The sequence below is a fragment of the Micrasema longulum genome, unplaced genomic scaffold (assembly GCF_059751315.1).
Source record: "Micrasema longulum isolate JH-2025_06_02 unplaced genomic scaffold, ASM5975131v1 h1tg002085l, whole genome shotgun sequence".
NCBI lineage: Eukaryota > Metazoa > Arthropoda > Insecta > Trichoptera > Brachycentridae > Micrasema > Micrasema longulum.
The window spans coordinates 94882-122489 of record NW_028279252.1 but is presented as its reverse complement, the minus strand read 5'-3'; the positions used below and the strand labels follow the sequence as shown (position 1 = coordinate 122489).

At 32.5% G+C, this 27608-nt stretch overlaps 1 protein-coding gene across 1 annotated transcript in view; it reads left to right on the top strand.

Annotated features, from left to right (window-relative positions):
* Positions 1-27608, top strand: part of qsm (Zona pelucida superfamily protein qsm) — a 70728-nt gene that overhangs the window by 28060 nt on the left and 15060 nt on the right. The window contains exon 2 of the mRNA XM_088239171.1: positions 26528-26623. Coding sequence (XP_088095297.1) covers positions 26528-26623 — 96 coding nt within the window. The remainder of the gene's footprint in view (positions 1-26527; positions 26624-27608) is intronic.

Genomic DNA, 27608 nt, shown 5'->3' with positions numbered 1-27608 from the left:
AATACGGGTTTTTTTTGTTTTATTTCCACGTGTGATTGGTTAAGAGGCCTCATCGTGCTTAAATCAAAATCGTGCAAAAATCACTACTCTAGTGCCACAATCTATGGAGAAAATACGTAAATGCGTGTTGATGAAGAAAAGTCAGACAGCGTTTTACCCTGAGCCTTCTAAAATTATGACACTCAACTCATGCCCAACGCGAATTTAGTCATTCTTTAATCGCCAGCCGTGTTTTGATGTGAGCTCGACATTTAATTCGAAATCAAAAGAAAATAAAGAACTAAGATAGACCAGATCTTGTCTTGAGGTAGTAATTTTTTATTTTTTTTGTCCTACCTTTAATTTTATTTCGTTGTATTTTATTTCATTCGTATCTGTATTTAGTACGTGAAAATGTATTTACCACTGTCGGAATGGACTGTATAAATCCGTCAATAAATAAATAATAATAAAAGAAAAATGACCGTGTCGTGAAAACGTGCAAAAACTTTCCGGTTAAAAGGAAAAATACTTTTCATTGAAATGTAAGTACCTAAGTACTTGTTTATGATTGAATTCCAAAACTAAACATTTTCAATATTCAAATATTGGATTTAATTACATAGGTACCTTGGTACTTGTTTGTGGTTGAATTCCAAAACATAAAATAATAATTTTTCAAATAAAGAATTATTTTTGCAAATGTCAAACTCTACGCTACTTACCGGCAGTGGTGCATTCTATGTAAGAATCCGATTTTCAAAAATGTCTCGAATGTCGGATATTTTTTTTTAAACATTACTAATAATCCATTTTGTCATTAACCTTTACTGGCAGCAGACAGCTGTGATAAGATTAGGTCACAATGTAACGAGAGATATTGCAATTAAGCGTGGAGTGAGACAAGGCTGCATATTATCGCCCTTACTTTTTAACTTATACTCGGACAAGATATTTAAGATGAACAAACATTTACATATGTCTAGAAAACATATGTAAATGTTACATCTGTAGAAACACTTAAAAAAATTAAAAATAATGTATCTAAGCCTTTGCAATATATTTACAACATATGTCTAGAAAATGGAATCTATCCGAAATCATTTAAATTATCTACAATAGTACCAATTCACAAAAATGGCTCAGCTTCTAAAACAGATAACTATCGTCCAATTGCTCTTACCTCAAATATATCTAAAATTTTTGAAAAATGTCTAAAAAACAGAATCATGGATTATCTAGAAGGTCATAAGAAAATCTCCCATAATCAATTTGGCTTCCGAAAAAAAATTAGCACTGATGATGCAATTTATAAATTAACTAGAGAAATATATTCCGCAATAGATAATAAATATAAATGTTTGGTAATTTTCCTTGATCTTAAAAAAGCCTTTGATACCGTTAACTTAATTAAATTATCAAATAAATTAAAAAACATTGGTATAAAAAATAAATGTCATAAGTTATTAACTAGCTACCTATTTAATAGGACACAAAATACAAAAATAGAAAGTGAAATTAGCTTGCAAAGAGAACAACAACATGGTGTTCCACAAGGGACAATTTTAGGTCCTCTATTATTTTTAATATACTTAAACGAACTATGTGATTTAAAAGTAGACGGAGAAATATTGTCCTATGCTGATGACACTGCTATTATAGTATATAATAAAACATGGGAGTTAACATTTAGTGATGCTACAAAAAGTATAACAATTGTTAATAACTGGTTGGAAAATAATTTGCTTAGTTTAAATCAAGAAAAAACCATGTATTTGCCCTTTCAAATCTCTAATAAGACTGGCCCTTCACAAAATTTGTCAATTAAAATACACGATTTAAATTGTAATATAGATATCTGTAATAAGTGTTACAAAATTAGCTCAGGTGAAAGTTATAAATATCTGGGTATCCACATAGATTATAGGCTAAAATGGGAAACACATATAGCTAAATTAACAGACAAAATCAGATATTTATCTTACGTTTTCCAAAGATTAAAAAATATTTTAACTTGTGAAAAATTAAAAATGCTGTATTACGCTCTAATTCAGTCTTCTGTTACATACGGCATAATTGGATGGGGTGGAGTTTTGGACGCACATAGTCGCCCTGTAGAAATCGCACAGAAGAGTATAGTTAAGATAATGTACAAAAAGCATAGACTATTTCCTAGTAACGAATTGTACATAGAGAGCGGACTCCTTAATTTAAAAAAGTTATATTTATTACAATGCTTAAAATATGTACACAAAAATAGGGAATTGTTTGGCAATAATTTAAATAGGACTAGTAGCAGATCAGAAAGTGTACTGTCGGTTCCAGGATGCAGAACTAGGTTCGCACAGAGACACTCTTTCCATGTTGGTCCAAGATCTTTTAATCTCCTACCCAAGGAAATACAAAATATAGAATCCCTTCCAAAGTTTATAGCGGCTTTGAGGACTTGGATCAGCATGGAAAATACAGATATACACCTATTGTGAAAGAGTCGTACAACAGCATATTCTAAACTTTGATGTCTTAATTACATTGTTTATGTCATTTTCCTGTTATTTCTGTATGATTTTTAATGGCATTGTCATATTTGTGTTTGTATACAAAAAATTCACCAAAAACAATAAAAAAGGAATGGCCCACGCTCAGACGTTTAAGTCTTTGTGGGCATTTTTTCCAAATTTAAGGCTATGTTTATTTTTAGAATATGTATTTTTTCTCTTTTTCTCTTCTAATGTTTAATATGTAATTTAATATGTAATTTAATATGTTTAATATGTAAAATATGTAATTTAATACATGCATAATATGTAACAGTATGGAAAAATAAACAAAAAAAAAAAAAAAAAAAAAAGAATGCTCTCTCTGATGTCAGAAAGGGAATAAGAATTAACGGCGAAATTATCAATAACATCCGATATGCTGATGATACCGTTATCCTGGATGACAAAACATCTGTCCTTCAGGAACTTCTTAATAAAATTGACGAAGCTGGTAGAGTAATGGGCTTGAACATCAATGTGGCCAAAACAAAGATGATAGTGTTTAGCCGAAACCCTCACAATAATGCTGTATTGCGAATAAATGGTCAAGCAATAGAGAGAGTGACTAACTTTAAATACTTCGGCAGTCAAATCACTTCTGATCTGGATCCGGATAAGGAAATTAGATGCAGAATAGAAATAGCACGATCAGCATTCAATGGCATGAAATCATTCTTCTGCAGTGATAGTCTTAATTTAAAACTGAGACAGAGGATGGTCAAGTGCTATGTGTGGTCAATACTGCTCTACGGGGTTGAAACATGGACTCTCAAGGTGAACTCCATGAACCGATTAGAGGCTTTTGAAATGTGGCTTCACCGGAGATTGCTGAAAATCCCGCGGACAGATTTAGTGACCAACGTGGAGGTGTTGAGACGAGCCAGTGCCGAAAAAGAACTACTGTCCTCAATAAAACAGAGAAAACTCGCATATCTGGACCATATCATGCGCGGAAGCAAATATACGCTTCTACAGCTTATTATGATGGGAAAGATCGAGGGAAAGCGTGGGATTGGAAGGACAGATGTCCTGGCTGAGAAACATCCGCGACTGGACGGGAGTGCGCGGGGTCGAGGCGCTGTTCCAGTTGGCGCAGGACCGGAATGCCTACTCTAGAGTGATCGCCAACGTCGGGGAGACCTGATATGGCACAGAAAGAAGAATAATCCATTAAAAATATGTTAACATGTAGAAATTGTAAGGAAATTAATCAATTCAGCATCCATTGAAAATAATAGATGTTTGTAAACGTTTAAATACAAACTTTTTTATTTACAAAAAAACCACATTCTCTAAATTTTTTGAAATATGGATTTCAGTCGAATAGGGTCGCAACCCTGGAAAATCGGTGAAAAAACATAAATGCCTCTAACTTTTTTTCTACTCAATATATTGAAGATGTTATTGTTTGTAAATCTTGAGTACGTGAATTAGAAAATTTTGCAAAAAACCGCACGTAAATTTGCCAAGCCATTTTCGAGTTTTTGCGAGACACAACACAGCGATTCATTTATATATATTTATTTATTTATTTATCCATATTTTTTTGCTTACAAACTATAATTAATAACAAAAATAATGTGACCTCACTGGGGTTTCCCGTGCCGAGGACACTTAACAATATACTTTTTAAAAATTACATTTGAGAATAAACAAAGAAGACTAACTTTAAAAAAAACGAAGATAATTAACAAATATTCAGACAGTTTTAAAAACAAGGTATTTATGTATACCTATATTATTTATATTACAAAACACACAATGAAAATAACAAAAACTTAACATAAGCTATACACTTGTGGAGCAGTTGATTCAATATTGATATGGAACAATCCATTTTACCTCTACCTAGCTCCACTATCCATTTTTTTTAGCCTTATAGATGTATACTAATTTTATGCAATAAATTTATAAAATAAAAATAATTACAAAAAATGTAACAGTCCGCTGTAAGCGTTTAAATATTTAACAAAAATACGGTAGTTAAATATTATTATGCTAGCTGTATAAATTTTATACATATAACTCAGAACCGCCCACCTTGGGGAATAATTTCATAGTACATCGGCGTTGTATCGGCTTGCAGTACCTCATATTGGCTACGTTAGTCTCACGGCCTCTAGGTATCGAATACATGTCACAGCGAACTCCCTGTCATAAACTACTGCTCTATATTAACTCTATGCTCTATGGGAATACCACAATCGTCGTAGAAAACGCATTTTTAACTCGTATTTACGTACTAAGCATTTGAGCGATCACAATGAACAATAATGAACATGCTTAGTGTTATATCCGATGCCTAGACTTCTATATTACCTTCTCTTAAATGTTCTTCATCTCTGTCGTTATATGTTAATATCTTTCAATCAATGTTCCTTCCAAAGTTTTAAGAAATAACCCTCTTCTTCACACACCTCTTGTTTCATCTAATTATAGGCAAAATTCATATTTATGGCGAACTTTTAATAATTTTAATGTAATTAATAAATCATTAAACATAGATTTATTTGAAAATAATCTTAATAGCGTGCGGCGTTTGCTTTCGAAATAACTCGTAGTATTTTTTTCTTTTCTTTTAAATTTACATTTAATTACTATTCATTTTATGTTCGAGAATCTTTTTTAACTTACTGTGATGCTACTTGTGAAAACCTGTAATTGGCTTATTTGTTATTTGTTTTGTTATATAAATATGAGATAATTATAGCTGTTGGTTATCCAAATAAATAAAATAAAATAAAATAAAATAAACAGCTCCCCAGAGAGTGAATCCAGTCCTTGTCTGCAAAAATTTGGACAAACTCAAAATATTGTTAAATTTAAAGAAATTTTTTGAACACGTGTAAAAACTGCATTAAATGTTAATTAGTATGAATGTATTATTATTATATTATGTTTTTTTCTTTATGTATTCTATGTTTTTTTTTCTCATTTACTCGTATATTCAAAATTATATAAACTCTTATAAATAAACAACTACAATAGTATTTCATTAAAATTATTTATTGACTATTCTTGATGGAATTCCATTGTACTGATGTAATAACTTATATTTACATATAAGTTATTCATTTAAAAAATACTTGGTACACTTCCACTTATCTACTGGTCTGAAGTCTGAAGATGCCCATTAGAGGGTGAAAGCGCTAATTGGTCAAAATAAATAAGTGGAAGTGTACCAAGTATTTTTAAAATTAATAACGTATATGTAAATATAAGTTATTACATCAAGACTTGCAGTTGACTGGTTTATTATACTGTGAAAGAGGGCGACTGTTTACTAGGAGAGACAAATCTAGAATGACTTGCCAAGCTGTGTGGGTATGCAGACGACTGTAGATATATTGTTGTCACCAACAATATACCTACATTCCTTACACTTAAGTTATCGCGGTCATAAGTCAACGCGTGTGTAATATCTTTTTGTTTTCCTCGTAAATAAATACAGTTCATTGGCGAAAAATCGGCGTTTGCTATAAAAAAATAATACAATAAATTGCTAAATATTATTAAATATTTGTACATAACCACTTACCGACTTTTCTATGTCTACCGGTTTCGAGATGGACACCAAATTAACCAACATGCAAAACCCACTATACACCTTCACCATAGTTGTTGCACAAAAATATAAAACCAACACAACATGCATTTTAATCAGTGCATGTTTGTCCTAATCAGTGCATGTGCTACCGGTTTCGAGATGGACACCAAATTAACCAACATGCAAACCAACATGCAAAACCCACTATACAACTTCACCATAGTTGGTGCACAAAAATATAAAACCAACACGACATTCATTTTAATCAGTGCATGTTTGTCCTACTCAGTGCATGTCGTGTTGGTTTTATATTTTTGTGCACCAACTATGGTGAAGTTGTATAGTAGGTTTTGCATGTTGGTTTAATTGGTGTCCTGACGAAGAGACGGATACGTCTCGAAACCGGTAGACATTGAAAAGTCGGTTAGTGGTCATATACAAATATTTAATAACATTTAGTAAAATGTTTGACCACAAAGTTAATGCTTTAAATATTATAATAATAATAATTATGGGTAACTTATACAGAGCCATTTTCGTAGAGCTCTCAAGAGCGCTTTACAAAGTGATTATATAAAGATATAAATTTAATTTTAACTTTTTAATTTATGAAAAATAATGTACTTCTTAATGTAATCCGCTGTGTGATAAACTCATAAGTCTGAAATAATTGCCTGATCAGAATGTGGTTAATCCTGTCATTGTTTTTAATTTCATCAAAGACCGTAACTTACAAGAACCATATCTAAATGTATGGATAGCGTTGCGAATATTGATCACTTTACCTGTAACGGTTGCTAGTGGGGAAATGTGCTTTTCTAAGCTTGAAATGATAAAAACTTATCTACGATCGACAATATCTCAATCTAGATTGACAAACTTGGCATCTTTGTCAATCGAAAACGAAATTGCGGAAAACATAAACTTAAGTATGTAAATAAAAGAGTTCGTTAAAAGAAAGGCTAGAAAAGTAAAAAATATTCGTATTTTTTAAATAAATGGTTATTTCATTATAAACCTTGCCTTTTTCGTATGGGTTTAAAGGGGTGGAATCCCGCCCAGGGCGCTATTAGTGCTAAAACCGGCCCGGCGCATGATGAAGGATATTTATTTTATTTAAACGCCTTGTAGGCTTTTACATGTTTTACATATATTTATATATAAAGAACAGACATATTTTACACAAAAGTAGCAAAATATTGAAAATAAAGTAATAAGAAAAAGAAAATAAAAATATATAAAACTAAACTAACATATAGTACATACATACATATATTCCAGTAGAGAGAACAGAAGTTCATTTTTTCCCGTCGGTTATATTAAAAGAATCTTAAAATTAGAAGAATGTAGAAAAATAATAATTAAGAATAAAGATATAAGTTAATAAAAGGTATAAAATATAAAACAACATAGTATTTAAGTTTGTAAGTGAAAATTCTTGATGGAAGTTCATTGTAATTTATTATATAAATAAAACACGAGTGATACTTTAATCCACAAATTTGGAATATCCAGTGACCGGTTTCATCGCTTTCGCGACATCTTCGAGACTGGTATCTTTATTAAAAAGTTAAATGTATTTATACAGAACAGAGGTAAGGATACATAATTCAAAGTTATATGTAAGTAAATTAAATAAAGTTATTTTTATCTTAAGGATCATTATCGACAAATTTTCTATGGGTAAACTAATGAATGGATATAATGTTATTTTAATGAGTTTAAGTATTTTATTTTATTGTTGGTTAACTCATTAAAATAACATTATATCCATTCATTAGTTAACCCATAGAAAATTTGTCGATAATGATCCTTAAGATAAAAATAACTTTATTTAATTTACTTACATATAACTTTGAATGATGTATCCTTACCTCTGTTCTGTATAAATACATTTAACTTTTTAATAAAGATACCAGTCTCGAAGATGTCGCGAAAGCGATGAAACCGGTCACTGGATATTCCAAATTTGTGGATTAAAGTATCACTCGTGTTTTATTTATATAATAAACAACATAGTATTATTTAAAAATGTAAATTTGGAGATAATAAATTGATACACTGCCTTTTAAAATTCAAAAGTGTTGCATTTAATATATCTATATCGTTTGCGTATTCGTTTGCCAACACATGAATTCTCCTCATGGGCGAGTGTGCACTGTAGTTAGTTGTAGATACATTTATATAGAAGAGTTTATTAAATCGAGTAATCTGGCCGGGCGGCGGGCACTTAACAGTTCGGAACAGTCAAATATTGAATTTAATATTTTAAATATAAATAACAAATCATTTAATTTTCTTCTAGTTTCTAATATGTGTAAATTTAAATATTGATTTAAGTATGTATAACTAATATGTTCAACTGAAATACCTAATTTAAAATTAACGAGACGTAAAAATTTATTGACAAATTACAACAGGGATGGAGAATACCTTAAATAAGGGAATATGGAAGTCAAGGCATTTACAGGGCTTATGACCTGTCACTGGCTGGTTTTAGTGGCCACTTTACACACTGTGTAACGTTCACCATTTTGCCTATGTTTGAACATCCATACTTCTTCAATTCTTCCATCTGTTGATTTTAGTGAAGTTAAAGAGCTGAAACCTTTATTGTTGTGAAGAGATTCATCTGACTGAATTATTTCACATACTAGGCAACGCCTGAAATCAATTTTTCAATTTTTAAACTTCTTCTTGGACCAGTTGGTTTCATTACAATATTTGAGTTTGTCCAAATGTTCGTAGACAAAAGGCTGGATTTCACCCCTCGGGAGTCATTAAGATTAACAAATTACAACAGGGATGGAGAATATTTATAGTTATGTTTATTTACATGTCAAGCATTGTATTAAAAAATTCATTAACATGCCCAGCTACGAATGATTTTTCGTGTGTCAATGTAAATCACTCCTTAGACGTTACTACAAAGTTATGTCGTCACTTCTGCTGACAACTGTCATTCTAATCAAGCTAAATTTCAATTTTTAAGACGCCCTGTAAAAGCCTTGACTTCCATATTCCCTTATTTTCTAATGTTATTATTATTCTTTGAATTTATTAAGCATCATTTAATGAAATTAAAAATAAAAAAAAACACATGAAAAAAATAAGGTCCTTCCTAAACACAGGAATTTCCTAGCTAGTCGGGACCTGAAACAAATAAACTCTGTACATTTTAAAACTGTGAAATACTAAATAAATAAATAAAATAAATTTAGGGTATTCTCCATCCCTGTTGTAATTTGTTAATTTTAATGACCCCCGAGGGGGTGAAATCCAGTATTTTGTCTATGAACATTTGGACAAACTCAAATATTCTCAAATATTTATGTTGAATTCGTTCGATATTATTTATAAGCACTTTATGATATGGTGACCATATAACCGAGTTGTATTCAAGTTGGCAACGTACTAAAGCAACATATAAAATTTTCATTGCATAGACTGAGTCAAATTCTCAAAGTCACGAGTAACTCGAAAATGCCGACTTTGAAATGATCTAAATGTAGCAATTACCCCGCGACATGATACTTTTAGAAATCACAAAACAACACATGTGACGTTCATTCCTTTGTATGTATTTCTCATATTTATATATAAATTATGCCTTGTACTCGTATGTATGTCACGTGACCATTGCATTGTCTTAATGTTTTAGTAACGGGAAAATGGCGGCCAACAACATATCATTATAGTCAATAAACTTATTTTAACTTCAAATTTATGGTAGCCGTTCGTCAGAGAATAATCATTATAAAATCACGGACTGTGCAGATCATTTAATCATAAAAAATCATTATATTTGCAAGTGTGATTTTAATAAGAGAAATACAGCCCTACGTAAAACTGGATATCAAAAAAAGTTTCTTACGCGTGGTAAAAATTAGAGCATCAAATTGTGCGGAAAAGTTTCTTGAAAATGTATGAAAACAAATGAATTATTTTGAATTTTGACAGTTGGATTCCCAATTTCAAAAAATGCCTCAGTCCATTTTTGTAGTTCTGAGATATTTAAAATTTAAGTGTTTATTTTGTTCCTGAAATGTTAAATGACAGAATTTCGGAAAATTGAAAATACGTATTGTCAAGTTTTTCTACTTCTTTATTTTATTATAAAAAAATACGAAATTGTTACACGTTTAGTTACAAAATTACTGCTTGTAAAAAAGTTGATTTAGGCCTAAGGTCAGGACTTGGGAATTTTTCAAAAAGTATTTTAAGGACTAAGGGATTTTTTCTCAGGGTAAAAACTCTTGGACGAAGAGATTTTTAGGACTTGGGGATTTTTGAAATTATTTTTTTAATCATTTTTCAAGTACAAAATTCGATATGGATAAATGTATAGTTGGGGTGAACCGTGTATAGAAGCGATTATGCGCAGCTTACCATTATATTTGAGTAACCATAATAATGTTTTATTGTAACTTTATTTACAGAAAAACAAATAAATAATTAATATTTATTTTTAATCATTTCCACCGTTTGTATTTTTATCCTAATATAAATATAAATTTTAATAAAACGCGCCCAGCGCCTGCGGTGAGCCAAGAAACTAGCCGATTATTCCAGCTTATTTTTTCATACGAATAAGTATACTATATTTTGAATGTATTAACCCCAGTGCGGGTTTTTTCTCCTAGATTAAACTTGTTGAATACACAAATTATTTGAAGATTCTTGATTTGGAAAACAGTATTTCAAACATTATTTCGTAGGGACTATTTTTCTTTGAGATGGTACTTTTGACAAAGGACCATAATTACTTTTATGCGTCATATTGCAGGACATACAGCGCTCCACGCGGCCGTTTTTAGCACTATTAATTACTAGAACAATTCGGCCAGTTGACATTTCAATTGAATACCTAATATCGACTGAATTCATAGTGGTATTTTTTATTTATTTATTTAATGAATTATATATTAAAAAGTGGATAATATATCTATATAATATAATATATCACGAAGTTACATCGTTTGAGTTGATTTCATGGATGAGAGTTGTTGTATCACACAGAACCACAGAAAAATATCAATTTATGGTATATATTACTTACATTATATTATGTACCTCCTATGTAGGTACAAATATATGATATTTTTGTGTAGCTTACCTATAAATAAAATACCATTCGCCACTGATGTATAGTTCACAAAATGCTCTACACGGCAGTGTTGCCAACTCAAAACCGGTAAAATTGGACTTTGAAATTGGGCATCCACATAATATTAGGTGTTGGATGTTGGATTGTGATCGCGAGTACGATAACAACCATGGTAAGAAATTGTTACCACGTCGATAGTTATTTGTGATTGAGCCACTGGTGTCACTGAATGAAGTCAACGGCGATGCAGAATTACTGAAACGTGTTATACCAGGTGACGAGACATGGGTTTACGGATATGACGTCGAAACTAAGGCTCAATCCTGACTGATGTGAAAATACCCTATTTCATTCCGCTCGTTTCGTCGATGGACATATTGGTACAAGAGAAACCGCCACTCCGCATCTTCGCGTTTCTCAAGGCGAATGATGTACTATTGTGTTCGCATTGTTACCAGCCCATTGTTTGGCGTGCCGGTAGTCGAGTGGTTTGGAGCCTAGTAATCGGTGTCGTGGGACGCAGTTCTAGCCCGACCTTGTTCTTATTAATTAAGGGGAAAATAGAGATGTATTGTATCGTAAAGAAACATGAGATAGGTGAAAACCTGAGGGCGAATCACCTGTTATTATGCGAGAAATGTCAAAAGATTCTCAACGGCGCGGCGCGGCTGTTGCTTAGAGAAAAGGTGATTAAAAATTAAATATTTTATTTATTCAACTTTTGTACATAATGTTATTTGTACTTTGGCCAAATGGCAATTTCTTTCAACCAACCAAAAAAAAAGTTTTTTTTTTATAATTCAAGTTACAGAACACTCGATAGAAAAAAAAAGATTAAAAAGCTAAAGATATAGAAAAATAGAAATAAACGTATTTGTTTATAAATTACCTTAAATCAAAACTATTACTCAATGGGAAAAAGGAAAAAAGCGGAAAGAGGAAAAAGGAAAGGAGGAGAGATTAAGGAAGAGAAAGGAGATGTTTCTTCAGACGTGATTTAAACAGAGATAATGTAGTAACATCTTTGATGGTGGATGGGAGATGATTTCACAGTCGAGCCGCGTGGACACTATATGAGTTAAAGGAGAAAGAGGAATTGTAGATGGGTACTAAAAGAGTGCCTTGAGAATTAGAACGAAGAGGTAAACCATACACTGATAACCGTTGAAATTTTTCACGCAGGTATATAGGAGCGTTAGGACTACGAAGTACATTGACCAGAAGTGAGAAGGAGGTATAGTCTCTCTGTTGTCTAATTTTGAGCCATTTCAGTTGCCTACGATGATCAGAAATGTGCTCATATTTCCTAAGACCAAAAATGTACCTTGTGCATGTATTCTGAAGTCGTTTAAGTTTATCGAGTTGCTCACAGCTTAAATCAGTTATGGAAACATCAGCGTAATCTAGAATGGGTAGTAGTAATGCTTGTACATGATTAGAATAAAAATATAAATAACTTTGATTCTTACCACTTATTATGTACTTAATTACCGACCGGTTTCGTAGCCACACGTGATCCTTAATCGAGGTTTAATCAATAACATAATATAAATCGCATTAGATTTTTTTTTTTTTAATTAAAATTAAATTAGGCCAATATATTAAACCCTCTTAAAATAGTACAAAGATGAATTATTAAAGTAATTTTAAAGAAACCCTCAACATTCTATTCTATTCAACAAAGTCTATATAACATATTTGAGGTTCATTCATACAGTAGACACTCTTTATAAAATAAATTCCATTTTACAAATTTATAAGGTAGAAAAAATAATAAATCTGAAGATGAAAGAATTGAAGGAATATAGATGTTCAAATATGGGCAGAACGGTAAATGTTACACAGTGTGTAATGTGGCCATTAAAACCAGCCATTGACAGGTCATAAGCCCTGTAGATGCCTAGACTTCTATATTACTTTCTCTTAAATATTCTACATCTCTGTTGTAATATGTTAATCTAAACAGCTCCCCAGGGAGTTGAATTCAGTTCTTGTCTACAAAAATTTGGACAAACTCAAAATATTGTTGATTCACCTTAATTTAATTCACATGGCATAATTTAGTTGAAATCCCAAAAGTTGGGTTATGTGTTGTTTCTGAAACACGATTCAATTACGATACACCACAAATTAAAAGAGTATGAAATAGTTTCAAAAAATTACAAAATAAACATAATACAAGGTGTAACCGACCCGTTACAGGGGGGGGTGGCGGCTTCGTCTTAGTAAGCTCTAATTTATCCTAAATTCTCCGAATTATTCACATTACTTAAAGAAGAAACTTTTTGATGCTTGTGTTCTCCCTGTACTGACATATGGCTGTGAAACTTTTGTGTTCACGAAAAAAATTTTACACAAATTATTAGTGACACAGAGAGCCATGGAAAGGAGAATGCTGGGTATTTCGTTGAGAGACAGAAAAACCAATACATGGATTAGAGCGAGAACAAAGATCACCGATGTGGTCCATAGGGCTGCCAACCAGAAATGGAGCCGGGCTGGTCATATAGCCAGAATCACAGACTCTAGACCTGGAATGGCGACCCAGAACGGGTAGAAGAAGTGTCGGCAGGCCTCAGACAAGGTGGTCTGATGACATAAGACGAGTTGCAGGAAGTGGTTGGATGCGGTTGGCTCAGGATAGGGAAATATGGAGACTAAAGGGGGAGGCCTATGTTCAACATTGGACAAGAGACGGCTGATGATGATGATGATGATAACGTAGCTACGTAGCTATGAGCGTAGACATGTGTATTGTGACGTACGCTTCCCCTTGTTTCATATCGATGTACCTACCCAAAACTTGAAGGGGTGGGGTCGGTAGTATATCTTCGTAATCGCTAGAGCGAATTTATCTTCAACTATACCGTCAAGGTGAAGGTATAATAATAATAATGTTTGGATAATTTATATAGCGCCATTTTTGTGAGAACCACCTCAAGGGTGCTGTACAATAAATAAATATCCCAGCGCGTCTTGCAGCTACAGAGCGCATGGACGGTTGGGATTCTAGTTCCTCGTCTCCAATTATGATATATAGAAGCTAGATAACACCACGTCTTGCAGCTACAGAGCGCATGGACCGTAAGATATCTAGCCCCTATTTACATTTTTATTTTTTAACATTTTATTTGACAGTGAAGTTTAGAGTTTAAGTGATATTTTAAAAAACGAAATGAAAAGCAAATTTATAAAAATAGAAGTTAGATTACAACACGTCTTGCAGCTACTGAGCGCATGGACGGTTGAAATTTTAGACCCCATTTACTAAATTTAGATATTTTATCTGACACTTTATATACATATACAATAAATATACATATATGGCAATTTCTTCCTAGCTACCCAAACTGTTCAGTTTGAGAAAATTATAAATACATGGACATATTGAATCTTACAATTTTATACAAAAATTAAAAGCAAAGATTAACAAAAATAAATATATATAAAAAAAATTAACGCTACTATGAAGAGAGGAGAGGGGATGGGAAGGAAAGAAGAAGGATAAAGGAACAATTTAAATATTTATATAGTGACAAAGAAGGGCGTCTCTAACATTAGTGGGTAGATTATTCCACAATCGAGCGGCAACTAATGTGAAAGAGGAGGCAAGCAAATTAGAGCGATGACAGGGTATTAAAAGGGTTCTCTCGTTACTAGAACAAAGAGATAGTCCGTGTTGTGAAAGAGGTTGGATGAGCTCTCTCAGATAAACAGGCGAAGTGGGATTATTTAAAATATTATGAAGAAGTGATAGGATGTGAATGTTTCTTCTATGCCTGATACTGAGCCAATGTAGTTGCGTGCGATACTCGGTTATGTGGTCAAATTTGCGAAGATTACAGATATAACGAATACAAATATTCTGCAATCGTTCTAACTTATCGAGCAATTCAGAGTTAGCATCTGGATAACATACATCCGCGTAGTCAAGGAGTGGAAGAAGTAAGCTCTGGACTAATATTATACACTATCTATATAAAGATATAACTAATACAAATATTCTGCAATCGTTCTAACTTATCGAGCAATTCAGAGTTAGCATCTGGATAACATACATATAGTTGATATTTGATAGTTGATAACATTTACATAATATGATAAAAATAATATGATAGCTAACATCACAAAAAGTCTTGCAGCTACAAAACGCATCGACGAATGACGTCATTGTCTTCCTATCATAATCGAGGCCCTGATGCGGCGTGCGGTTTGTGGTGGGCTGAAGCTAAAAATTTGACCTACTGTTCTATAAAATAAGGCTCTGAAAACAATTTTAAGAATTAACATGTTAAATACGCAAAGATAATTAAAGCAAAACAGTACTTTCGAAGACAAATAATATAAAAAATGAACAATGCTATTATAATAGACAATATGCATTATAGACATACATATGTTAATGGGGTCTTCGTGAATTGCGGGTATTTTTATTGCATATAATATATGTGTATTTGTTCAATAACATCTGTACACATAATATTGTATTTCCTGTTACCTCCACTCTCTAGCGAACATGTTCACACTTTTTTTTAATGTTTAAAATAATAACACATTTTTAACCTTTTAACTGTTTCCGTTGTCCTCTCCGCTACACCAGTGCCTCGATTATGAACGCTATCTTCATCTGCATATTTTTTTATTTACTTATTTACACTCTATCAAAATACAATCCCATGTTCACTTTGCCCAGCTAACAAGGGTACATATCCCGTTCCAAGCTAGCCAATTACATTTTAATATATTATAATAGTTAACAAATTAATAGAGAGCACAGACAAACAAAATATAAACTTATTCGTATACAATTTTGATACATATACATTCAGACATACACATATATACACACACGTACGCACCCATGCGCATACACAGACATACATTCATAAAAACACAGACAATTTATTTATGCGAAACTTCATATATATGTATATTTGGATAATTTATATAGCGCCGTTTTTGTGAAAATCACCTCATGGTTGTCATCTATAAATATATTTTTTTAAATTATTCCTTATTTTATTTTCGAAATCCAGTAAGAATCTCCAACCCATGGCATGCATCAACTTTTCTGACTCCCTACGACCAATGTCATGAAAGAGCGAGGTCAACACCTTCCGCAACTTGACAACACTCCCGTCTTTCCACGTAATAGTGTTGTCTCGATGCCAGAACAGTGTTGACCCCTTCACTTAGTATCAGATCCCTATTAGAGTATTTTGTATTATGGTTGTGGTTGACGCTTGGGTAAATGTGTCTCTATTTTTTTATTTATTTATTTAACTTGTTGTACATAATGTTATTTGTACATTGGCGGGCTTATTGCCAAATGGCAATTTCTTCCAACCAACCAATAAAATAAAAGTTTTATTTTTATAATTCAAGTTACAGAACATATTCAATAGAAAAAAAAGATTTAAAATTTAAAGATATATAAAAATAGAAATAAACGTATTTGTTTATAAATTACCTTAAATCGAAACTATTACTCAATGGGAAAAAGGAAAAAAGAGGAAAGAGGAAAGAGGAAAAAGGAAAGGAGGAGAGATTAAGGAAGAGAAAGGAGATGTTTCTTCAGACGTGATTTAAACAGAGATAATGTAGTAACATCTTTGATGGTGGATAGGAGATGATTCCACAGTCGAGCCGCATGGACACTTTATGAGTTAGAGAAGAAAGAGGAATTGTGTATGGGTATTAAGAGAGTGCCTTGAGAATGAGAACGAAGAGGTAAACCATGAACTGATAAGCGTTGAAATTTTTCACACAGGTATATAGGAGCGTTAGGACTATGAAGTACATTGAACAGAAGTGAGAGGGAGTGATAGTCTCTCCGCTGTCTAATTTTGAGCCTATTTGTGTGTAACCACTACCGTTCTCAATATATACTGTTGAATAATATTCAGTACTCTGAATTCTTTGAAGAGCAAGTCACTTGGATAACGAAATGTTTTTTTTTAAATGACTCGGATTAAAGATTTTTGTGCAATTGCTACAGGTTCGAGAGCCGTTTTTGCGCAAGCTGCCCAACCAATTAGACCGTAAGTCAACACAGAATTTGTCAGTGCATGGTATCGGCGTTTCAAGTCCGGGACTTTAAGTATATTTCTAAATGGGATGAAAAAATGTATCAAGCGCTTATTTTTTGCAGTTATAGTTTCAATTTGTTCATCCCACCTCAAATACTGGTCTATGGTTATTCCAAGATATTTTATACTTTGAACACTACTCAGTTTTTTGCAGTTGAAGTTCGTGAATTTCATTAGGTTGTCGAGACGGTATACTTAACTTCTGTACTATCTGTATCTTACCTCGGTATGTTCTACCCACTTGTCATATCACGTCATATGATTGAAACAAGCCAATGTGGAATGACCGCAAACAATTACTCCGCGTTCCTTACGTCATTAACATTTAAAATAGTTCTCATTTATATTTTAAATAGGCTTCTGTAGTAAAAAGTGCTCACTTCAAAGCGATTATAAACTCCAATAAATCCCAATTCAAGCAAATAATGCTCGCTTGAACATGAATTTTGCACGACTTTTGGAAATCACACAGACGGTACGCTTAACGATCGTCTGTATGTATCTACCAATCGACTACAAAGCCGGCTCCGTCTCGATACATACACTCGAAAAGATAGTAAAACAGATGGAAAAAATATAATAACTAAATTATTATTTTATAGTGGTAACTTTCTAACGCCTAGATACTCTTATTTGTTAATAGGATAAAATTTAGCGACCTTATTTTCACATCTTGGCGTTCGTTTTATCAAAGTGACAGTTATGTCGGAATTTAATTCGACCTTAAAATTTACTTATTTCTCCCTCATATTTTAATAGGTTTTTAAGAAAAAAAGTGCCAACCTCAAAACGATTAAAAACTTTAATAAATCATAATTAAAGGAAAAATTGCTCGGTGGAACAAAATCTTAGAGAGTAGATATGTGTACCGTGACGTACGCTTCCCCTTGTTTCATATCGATGTACCTACCCAAAACTTGAAGGTGGGGGCTCGATAGCATATCTTCGTAATTGCTTGAGGGAATTTATCTTCAACTATACTGCCAAGGTGAAGGTACGACGTCTTTATCTTCCCATCATAATCGAGGCACAGATTAAATACCCTTTTTTATATACCAACTTGTAAAAACAATGATACATTTAATTCATTTATTAGACGTACCTGTAAAAATTATAATGGACTCAATATTAACGTAGACATTTTTAACAGCACATTGTATTTATACAGAAAATTTCTTAACTAAGTTTATTATTTGGAATTTTTGCTGAACCTACATCTTGAATGATTTATAATATGTACATTTTTTTTTTTTCCAAATTTTGAATTATTAAAACTACCGAAATGCAAAAAGTTTACACTCCGCGGAACTGATCCCGTTGAGCGCCTGGCTAATATTGACGAAAACAATGGCTAATTAAAACATTACAAAACAAAGTGGAACTCACGCCCTTAGATGCTTATTTAATAAGGCTTAATGCACATTATAAAATTTAATTGGACTGATTTTCTTACTTAAATATGAAATGACAGCCGGTTTAGCGCAAAAAAATGACTTTTTCAAAAACCTCAAGCCTTGGTTGAGGGCTAAAAGTAGTATCAAATATTTTTTTTTTGATATTTTTTGCATTCCGAGGAATCCAAAAGGCAACTTTTTAAACCCCTCTCATTTCGAAATTCGGAATAAAATATCGACCCACCCTAACGGATATACAGGTTGTTCTTTAAACCCTGTCACATCCGAAACCACGACGATCAGTATGGGCAAGAAGGCATATTAGCATTTGAAAAAAAAAATAGAACAAAGAAAATTTGTAAAATTATACATTGGTAAAAAAAAATGGTTGCTTATTTCTGCAGGGGAGAAGCGAGGGGGGCGCGGCCGTGCAGTTGACAGTGTATCATACTCCCCCCTCCCCTCCTCGTTTCTCCCCTGCAGAAGTAATAAACCTTTTGTTTTTTTTCTGCATTTTATTTTTTAAGATTTTAGTCGTTCTAAAAATTTATTTTAATGTGCCAATGTGTCTTCTTGCTTATCGTGGTTTCGGATGTGACAGGGTTTAAAGAACACCCTGTATAAAGATTTTTTTCATTTATTTATTCATATAAAGATACACATTACAAAAAAATTTAATGTGATTTCGTAGCTTTATGAATGTTTGTATTTACTTTTGGTGGATAATTTAAATAATAAATAAAAATAAACCCACTCTAACTTTACCGTGTCGTGTGAATTTGTTCGATCGGTGTGAAGCCGGACACACAAGATAATTATTTAGCGTTGCTTCCGCAGTGGATCATAGCGCGTTGCATTGTATCGAATTGAGATGGTGTTTGTTTAAGACCTTGAAGAAGAAGATGATTTCATAAATAGACAGTGTTGATATCCGTTAATTCAGATGATGTCAGTATTATTTATATTTATCGTAATATAATTTATCGACTACCTGTCGAGAATGGACGAACAGAGCGATAAAATTATCGCACGCGCGCTTACCGCATTTTTTAAATCGTTGGTTGAAAATTGAAATTTCCTTGAATTGAAACTTTTAACAGCCTTTTCAACCAATATATCACACAGAACTACTATTTTTACTATTTATTTATTCATTTTTTCCCCATTGTAAACAATGATTAATAATAAAAATAATGTGACCTCACTGGGGTTACCCGTGCCGAAAATACTTAACAATACTCTTTTTTTTTTACATGTGAGAATATACAACGAAGACTGAATATACAGCGATTGTTAACAAAATGTTTAGACAGTTTGAAACACTACGTATATATGTTTTTATTTAATTTATGTATACCTACATTATTTATATCATATTTATTTATTTAACTTTTGTACATAATGTTATTTGTACATTGGCGGGCTTATTGCCAAATGGCAATTTCTTCCAACCAACCAATAAAATAAAAGTTTTATTTTTATTATTCAAGTTACAGAACATATTCAATAGAAAAAAAAGATTAAAAATTTAAAGATATATAAAAATAGAAATAAACGTATTTGTTTATAAATTACCTTTAATCGAAACTATTACTCAATGGGAAAAAGGAAAAAAGAGGAAAGAGGAAAGAGGAAAAAGGAAAGGAGGAGAGATTAAGAAAGAGAAAGGAGATGTTTCTTTAGACGTGATTTAAACAGAGATAATGTAGTAACATCTTTGATGGTGGATGGGAGATGATTCCACAGTCGAGCCGCATGGACACTATATGAGTTAGAGAAGAAAGAGGAATTGTGTATGGGTATTAAGAGAGTTCCTTGAGAATGAGAACGAAGAGGTAAACCATGAACTGATAAGCGTTGAAATTTTTCACACAGGTATATAGGAGCGTTAGGACTATGAAGTACATAGAACAGAAGTGTTGTTTTCGAGTGATTTAGTGTTAGATAATTTAAGTCGGACATTTTTTTACTAAGTTTAAGTCATTTTCAGCCTTTCCAAATACAATATCCCACGAGAGATAGTAAAACAGTATCATTAGCAAAAACTGTTGTAATTGGCTTAGGCTTAATGAATTTGATGAAATTCAAGACTGGTGAAACAATTCACCAGTCTTGAAGATGCCTACTTAGGCGAAAGCGCTCGTTGGTCAAAATAATAAAAAGTAAAACTAAACCAAGAAGCTTCATTGATAAGTTTATTTTTAATTTTATCAAAATCATTAACTATGGAGTTTTATCAAGAAATATCAACAAAAAACTTAAAATATTAGTAATCAAACATAAATCTAATTCTCGCTATAGCGTAGATTTGTGTATTCCATCTTCTAACCACCTAAGTAAAGAGTTGACCTCTCCGAACCAAACTATAGAAAAGGTCGATCATACAAAATATCTAGGTATGCACATTAATAGTTACTTAAGATGGAACATACACGTAGATAAGGCAGCAACCATAAATATTATTGATAAATAGTAGATTTTGACTTCTGGTAAAACGGTTGGCAACATGCAACAGAGATCTGTCATCACTTTTAGCAATAAGTATTTTGTAAATACATATATCTAAGGTCCAGCTCAGTTCTACGTCTCTCCAATGAAGACAGATTAAGAGATTGCTCTATTTCAAAATAGGAATAACTACCCCTTTGCAATCCAAGCAACCTTGCCACTTTTCTTAGAAAACGGTGTTGGACAGACTCGATATGGTCAATATGAGTCCTGTAGAATGGAGACCAAATAGGAGAAGCGTATTCTAGATGCGGTCGAACTAGTGAGCAGTGAAGAGTTTTGATGATATTAATATTTTTGAAGTCCATCGTCATTCTATTGATAAAACCAAGAAGTTTGAGAGATTTGTTTATAATATTATCAATGCGTTTACGATATATGAGTTTGAGAAAACACCCTCAAAATTCAACAGTATTGTGTGTTTTAGTAAAAAAATAAACTTCAAGTAGGTTTTGAGACACCTTTATAACTAAATGAGATCAGTGCGACAGAAGATATTCTAAATCAGGTAAAAGAGTTTGTGTATCTAATCTCCGATGACAATGGTAAGTTAACAGAGTTATCTTTGACTGTCCTGATAAAGAAAAACCGATATTTGCGTACGAAAATGAGTATATTTGCACGAAAATTAAAAGTATTTTAAGTTTGGCTTCGATTGACATATTTTTATTAGCAATTACTGTGCTTAGTGCGCCGTTCATTTTGTTGCCCGCATTCACTCTCCTTTCAACATCTTTTTCTACTCTTCCATCTCTTAAAAATGCTTACCAGATACACAAATTCTTCCGCTCGTTCGAGACATTCGTTGTTTACATTTATTATGCAGCCAGTAATCTCACTCCCCCTTTCAAATACCATCACTTTTGACTTACTTTCGTTCACGCATAAATAAATCATTTAAGAATATGAGAAAATATATAAAAAAACGGAAAATAGGAATGAACTTACGAAAGGGTAAATAAGACTTGATAATACCTAAAGACTTCTGTATTTCTTTCTTAAAAAGGTTTTACGTCTTTGTTGAATATGTATCTCTGAAAATATGATCGGTTATCCGAGTAATCCGTACATTTTATGCTAATTTTTAATTTCCTAACCGCAATTTAGTGTCATAAATAACTTCAGCCGTCCATACAATGTTGTTACTTATTTTTAATTGCATGGCAGGTCTAAACACGTCTGACATCTCAATAGAGAATGAGAAAATTCCGTGTGAAGTGTATCAATTGTTCGTACCATAATATATTTGTTAACTAGAAAATGTTGTGGAGAAATTTTAGGCACTCAACGTCTGTGGGAATCGATTTAAACGTATTTTTTTGACTAGCATCTAAAGCTTAAGACTGGCTGCCCTCATAAGCAAAACGGTAACACCAACGTTTTGAGTATGTCCAAATGTTTGCAGATAGGCTAGATTTATTCGTTAGGGAGTTATTTAGATCTAAGTCTGTTGCAACAGAGAATGAAAACATTTGTGAGAAGGGAATATGGAAGTCTAGGCTTTTACAGGGCTAATGACCTGTCATTGGAAGGTTTAAAAACTAGCGAACCCGACAGACGTTGTCCTGCCCGAACGTTGGCTTGCCTGCTATGAGCTGGTTGGACAAACGTTTTTTCGTAAATAAGGACACGCGTTATTTATTTTGGACATTTTTGAGCTATTTATACATTCGTAATAAGGGAGAGTTTTTCGTTTTATCTCCTCATGTGATTGGCTAAGAGTTCTCGTCGTGCTCAAATCAAAATTGTGCAAAAGTCACTGCTCTAGTCCCATAATCCAGGGAGAAAATACGGGAATACGTGTTAATGAAGAAAAGCCAGAGCGCGTTTTACCCTGAGCATCCTAAAATTATAACACTCAACTCGTGCTCAACGCGAATTAAGTCATTATTAACCGTCAGCCGGATTTTGACGTGACCTCGACATTTAATTCGAAATCAAAAGAAAAGAAAGAACTAAGATAGACCAGATCTTGTCTTGAGGTAGTATTTTTTTTTCTTAGTTTCAATTTCATTAAGTTCAAAAAATTGTATTTAGACGTTCAAGTATTTTATTTCATTTGTACCTGTAATTATTATCAGAAAATGTGCTTAACATTGTTGGAATGGACTGTATAAGTCCGTCAATAAATAAATAATAACGAAAGAAAATTGACTGTGTCGTGAAAGCGTACAAAAACTGTCAGGATAAAGGGAAAATAACTTTTTATTGATTGGTAGGTACCTAGGTACTTGTTTATGGTTAAGTTCCAAAACATAAAATAAATCATTTTCAAATATAGAATTCTTTTTGCGAATGTCAAACTCTGCGCTACTTACCCACAGTGGTGCATTTTGTGTAAGAATCCGTTTTTAAAAAATGTATCAAATGTCAGTCAATATTATTTAAGCATTACTAATTGAAAATAAGTTAATATGTAGAAATTAAGAAATTGTTTGGAAATCAATCAATTCAGCATCCATTTGAAATAATTGGAGTTTATAAACGTCTAAATACAATTTTTTTTTATGTACAAAAAAATAACGCTCTCCGATTTTTTTGGAATATGCATTTTAGTCCAATGCAACCCTGGAAGTTCGATGAAAAACACAAATTCGCTCCTAGCTTTTTTCTGATTAACATATTGAAGATATTATTATTTACAAACCTTAGTCACGTTAATTAGATTATTTTGCAAAAATCACATGTAAATTGGACTATAGTCCTTAAAATATAGCTTGATTAGAATGACAGCTGTCAAACTAATTTCATTAGTGATGGGAAATTACTGATCACTGATTAAATCGATTTTATCAGTTATTTCATTCAATCATGAAACTCTGTTTCCGAAAATTGATATGAAAAACGCAAAAACAAGCCTATTATAATATGTTTAACACAATTATTCACCAAAAAATGAGACATTTATAATTTTTTCACGAACAACATCAAATGAATTATTTTTTTATCAATTTACATTGATCAATTTGTCCCATCTCTAACGTTTTTTCAAAATGATGTAACCTTGTAAGAACGTCGTGAATAATTAAGATTTTTTTAGTTTTAAAGCTGATTTTATATATTAATGTTGATTTAGGTTTCAAGCATTGTATAAAAAATAAATTAACACGCCAGATAAATGATTTTTCGTGTGTCAATATAAATAACTCCTTTGGCGTTACTACAAAGTTATGTCGTCACTTTTTCTGACAACTGTCATTCTAATCATGTTACATTTTAAGGACTATAGTATATGATTATGAAACAATTATAAATAAACTTATCAATGAAATCTATGAATAAAATGATTTTGTTCCCTGTTAAAATACTTATTTGATTTTATCTCCAAAATATGTTAAGAATTGTATAAAAACAGTAAGTGTTGTAAACAATTCACCAGTCTTGAAGATGCCTACTTAGGCGAAAGCGCTCGTTGGTCAAAATAATAAAAAGTAAAACCAAACCAAGAAGTTTCATTGATAAGTTTATTTATAATTTTATCAGAATCATTAACTATGGATTTTTATCAAGAAATATCAACGAAAAACATCAATATTACTATGGTATATAGTTATAATATTGTATGCCTATATTTTTTTATCTGAATAAACTAAAAACAAATTAGTTAAATTGATAAACATTATTTTATTGTTTTTCTGATTTCAAATTGCGATTTCTCGTTTATGTGAGAAGGCGTCCCATCATCACTGTTCATCTGGCGATCTTTGATCCAGGAAACTAAGCAAAAAAATTAAACCCGTTGGCGACTATCACACGACTATAATTGTAATCGACATAATTGTCACAATTATGTCGAACGCTGTCGACGTCGGGTTCGTTAATCTTTATTTTCTTGAACACCGGCGTGTTTTGCTTTGTTCAAATTGTTTTCATATATTTATTATTTTTGTTTTCTGTTTCCGGATGAGGTAAAAATCCTGAAAAATTAATTGAATGGATATATGCTTTGGCGCATGCTTGAGGTTCTAGGTTCGGTTTCTGGCAGGGTCAACGAAAAATAATTATTTTGATGCCGGTTTACTGCAACATTCACTGGCACCTGAAGCGTAAGACTGATCATCTTACCTTCATCTGACAGACGATTGAAATACGCTGCATTTGTCGCATCAACCCAGTGCTCTATGTACTATTTGGTGAACGATATTTTGAGTTTGTCCAAATTTTTGTAGACAAGTACTGGAGTCCGAGACACTAGCCACAGGACCACAACCCGATAGTAATATGTTAACCGGGGCGTTTTTATTAGTATTTTTACTCAAGTCATCAACTATTACTTTCATTTCTTTAGTTAAGGGTTCAGAAGGATTTTAGCCGGTTTGATATTCTTGCACAAATTAATATCTAACTGTATAGATGCCCATGATATCCTTGCTCAGATAAACCTTAATGTACCTCGCCGTAACTTGCGCACCAATCCTGTCTTTGCTGTGGGAAATTATAAAACTAACATCGGATTCTTTTCCCCTCTGCCAAGGACCCTAAGAACAGTGAACGAAACCTCACTAAACGGTACTGTCGATGTGTTCCTACAGCAAAGGCAAGCATTCAAGAAGCAGGCGGTGTTGTCACTCCTGATTCGCGATGTCGCATTTGCCATGTCTGCCTAGATTATGCCATAATTATACCTTTGTAAATTTAAAATAGTTTAGATTAAGTGTTACTTTAAAATATTATCAATTGTTGATAAATTACCTGGTCCATGAAGAAGTATAGAAATTGAAAAAATAACATTTTCAGGCGTTGCCTAGTCTAGTATGTAGGTGAAATAATTCAATTGGATGAATCTCACCCGCATAAATAAAGGTTTCAGATCTTTAACTTCACAAACATCAACAGATGAAAGAATTGAAATAATATAGATGTTCAAATGTAGGCAGAATGGTGAATGTCACACAGTGTCTAAAGTGGCCACTTAAACCAGCCATTGACAGGTCATAAGCCCTGTGAAGCCTGGACTTCTATATTACCTTATCTTAAATGTTCTTCATCTCTGTTGTTTAACATTTTAATGTTAATATAGATGTACCTAAAAAAAATATCATAAACATAAATACGTAGCGTTTAAAACTGTCTAAACTTTTTGTTGATTATCTCTGTTTATTAAGTTAGTCTTCTTTGTTAATTCTCAAATGTAAACATTTTTTTAAAGTATATTTTGAGGTGTCCTCGGCACGGGTATATTATTTTTATTATTAACTATAGTTTGTAAGAAATAAAAAATGAATAAAAAATAACATTGTAATTTTAAAAAACCTGTTATCTGTAAATATTTTTCAGAGACCGGTGATTTAACACATTATGATATTCATATTAAAATAAAGTTGCTTGATTTCAATTCACTAATTGGTTGTTTTTGTTTTCAGGAAAGCAGGCTAATGTGACATGTGAAGCTGAGACTATGATGGTGGTTGTACCACTAAGTGAAGAGGGAGAAATGGCGTATTTGGATCAACTTAAAGGTAACAACTTTATGTCTAATATCTTGCCAGTGCCTCGATTATGATAGGATGATAAAGACGTCATACCTTCACCTTGGCGGTATAGTTGAAGATAAATTCGCTCTAGCGATTGCAAAGATACACTACCGACCCCTCGCCTTTAAGTTTTGGGTAGGTACATCGATATGAAACAAGGGGAAGCGTACGTCACAGTATACATATCTACGCTCTAAAATGACATAGCTTCAGTATGACGTCATAGTTGAAGATAAAAGTCTCCCGACCGTCTACAAAGGTATAGATCCGATACCCCGACCATCAAGTTTTGCTGTAAGTATTACGGGTCTAGCACCCCTCGATACGTTTATCTACGCATTAAAAGTGTCAAAAATTTTGTTCCACCAAGCAATTTTTCCCTTAATTATGATTTATTAAAAATTATAATCGCTTTGAGGTTGGCACTTTTTTCTTAAAAGCCTATTAAAAATATGAGAGTGAAATAAGTAAATTTCGAAGTCGAATTAAATTTTGACATAACTGTCACTTTAATAAAACGAACGCCTAGATGTGAAAATAATGTCGCTAGGTTCTGTCCTATTAACATATAAGAGTATCTAGGCGTTAGAAAGTTACCACTATAAAATAATAATTTAGTTATTTTATTTTTTCCATCTGTTTTACTATCTTTCCGAGTGTATGTATCGAGACGTTATAGGAGCCGGCTTTGTAGTCGATCGGTAGATACATACAGACGATCGTTAAGCGTACCGTCTAGGTGATTTCCAAAAGTCATACAAAATTCATCTTCAAGCGAGCATTTCTTGCTTGAATTGGGATTTATTAGAGTTTATAATCGCTTTGAAGTGAGCGCTTTTTTTACAGAAGCCTTTTTAAAATATAAATGAGAACTATTTTAAATGTTAATGACGTAAGGAACGCGGACTAATTGTTTGCGGTCATTCCATTGGCTTGTTTCGATCATATGATGTCGATATGACAAGTAGGT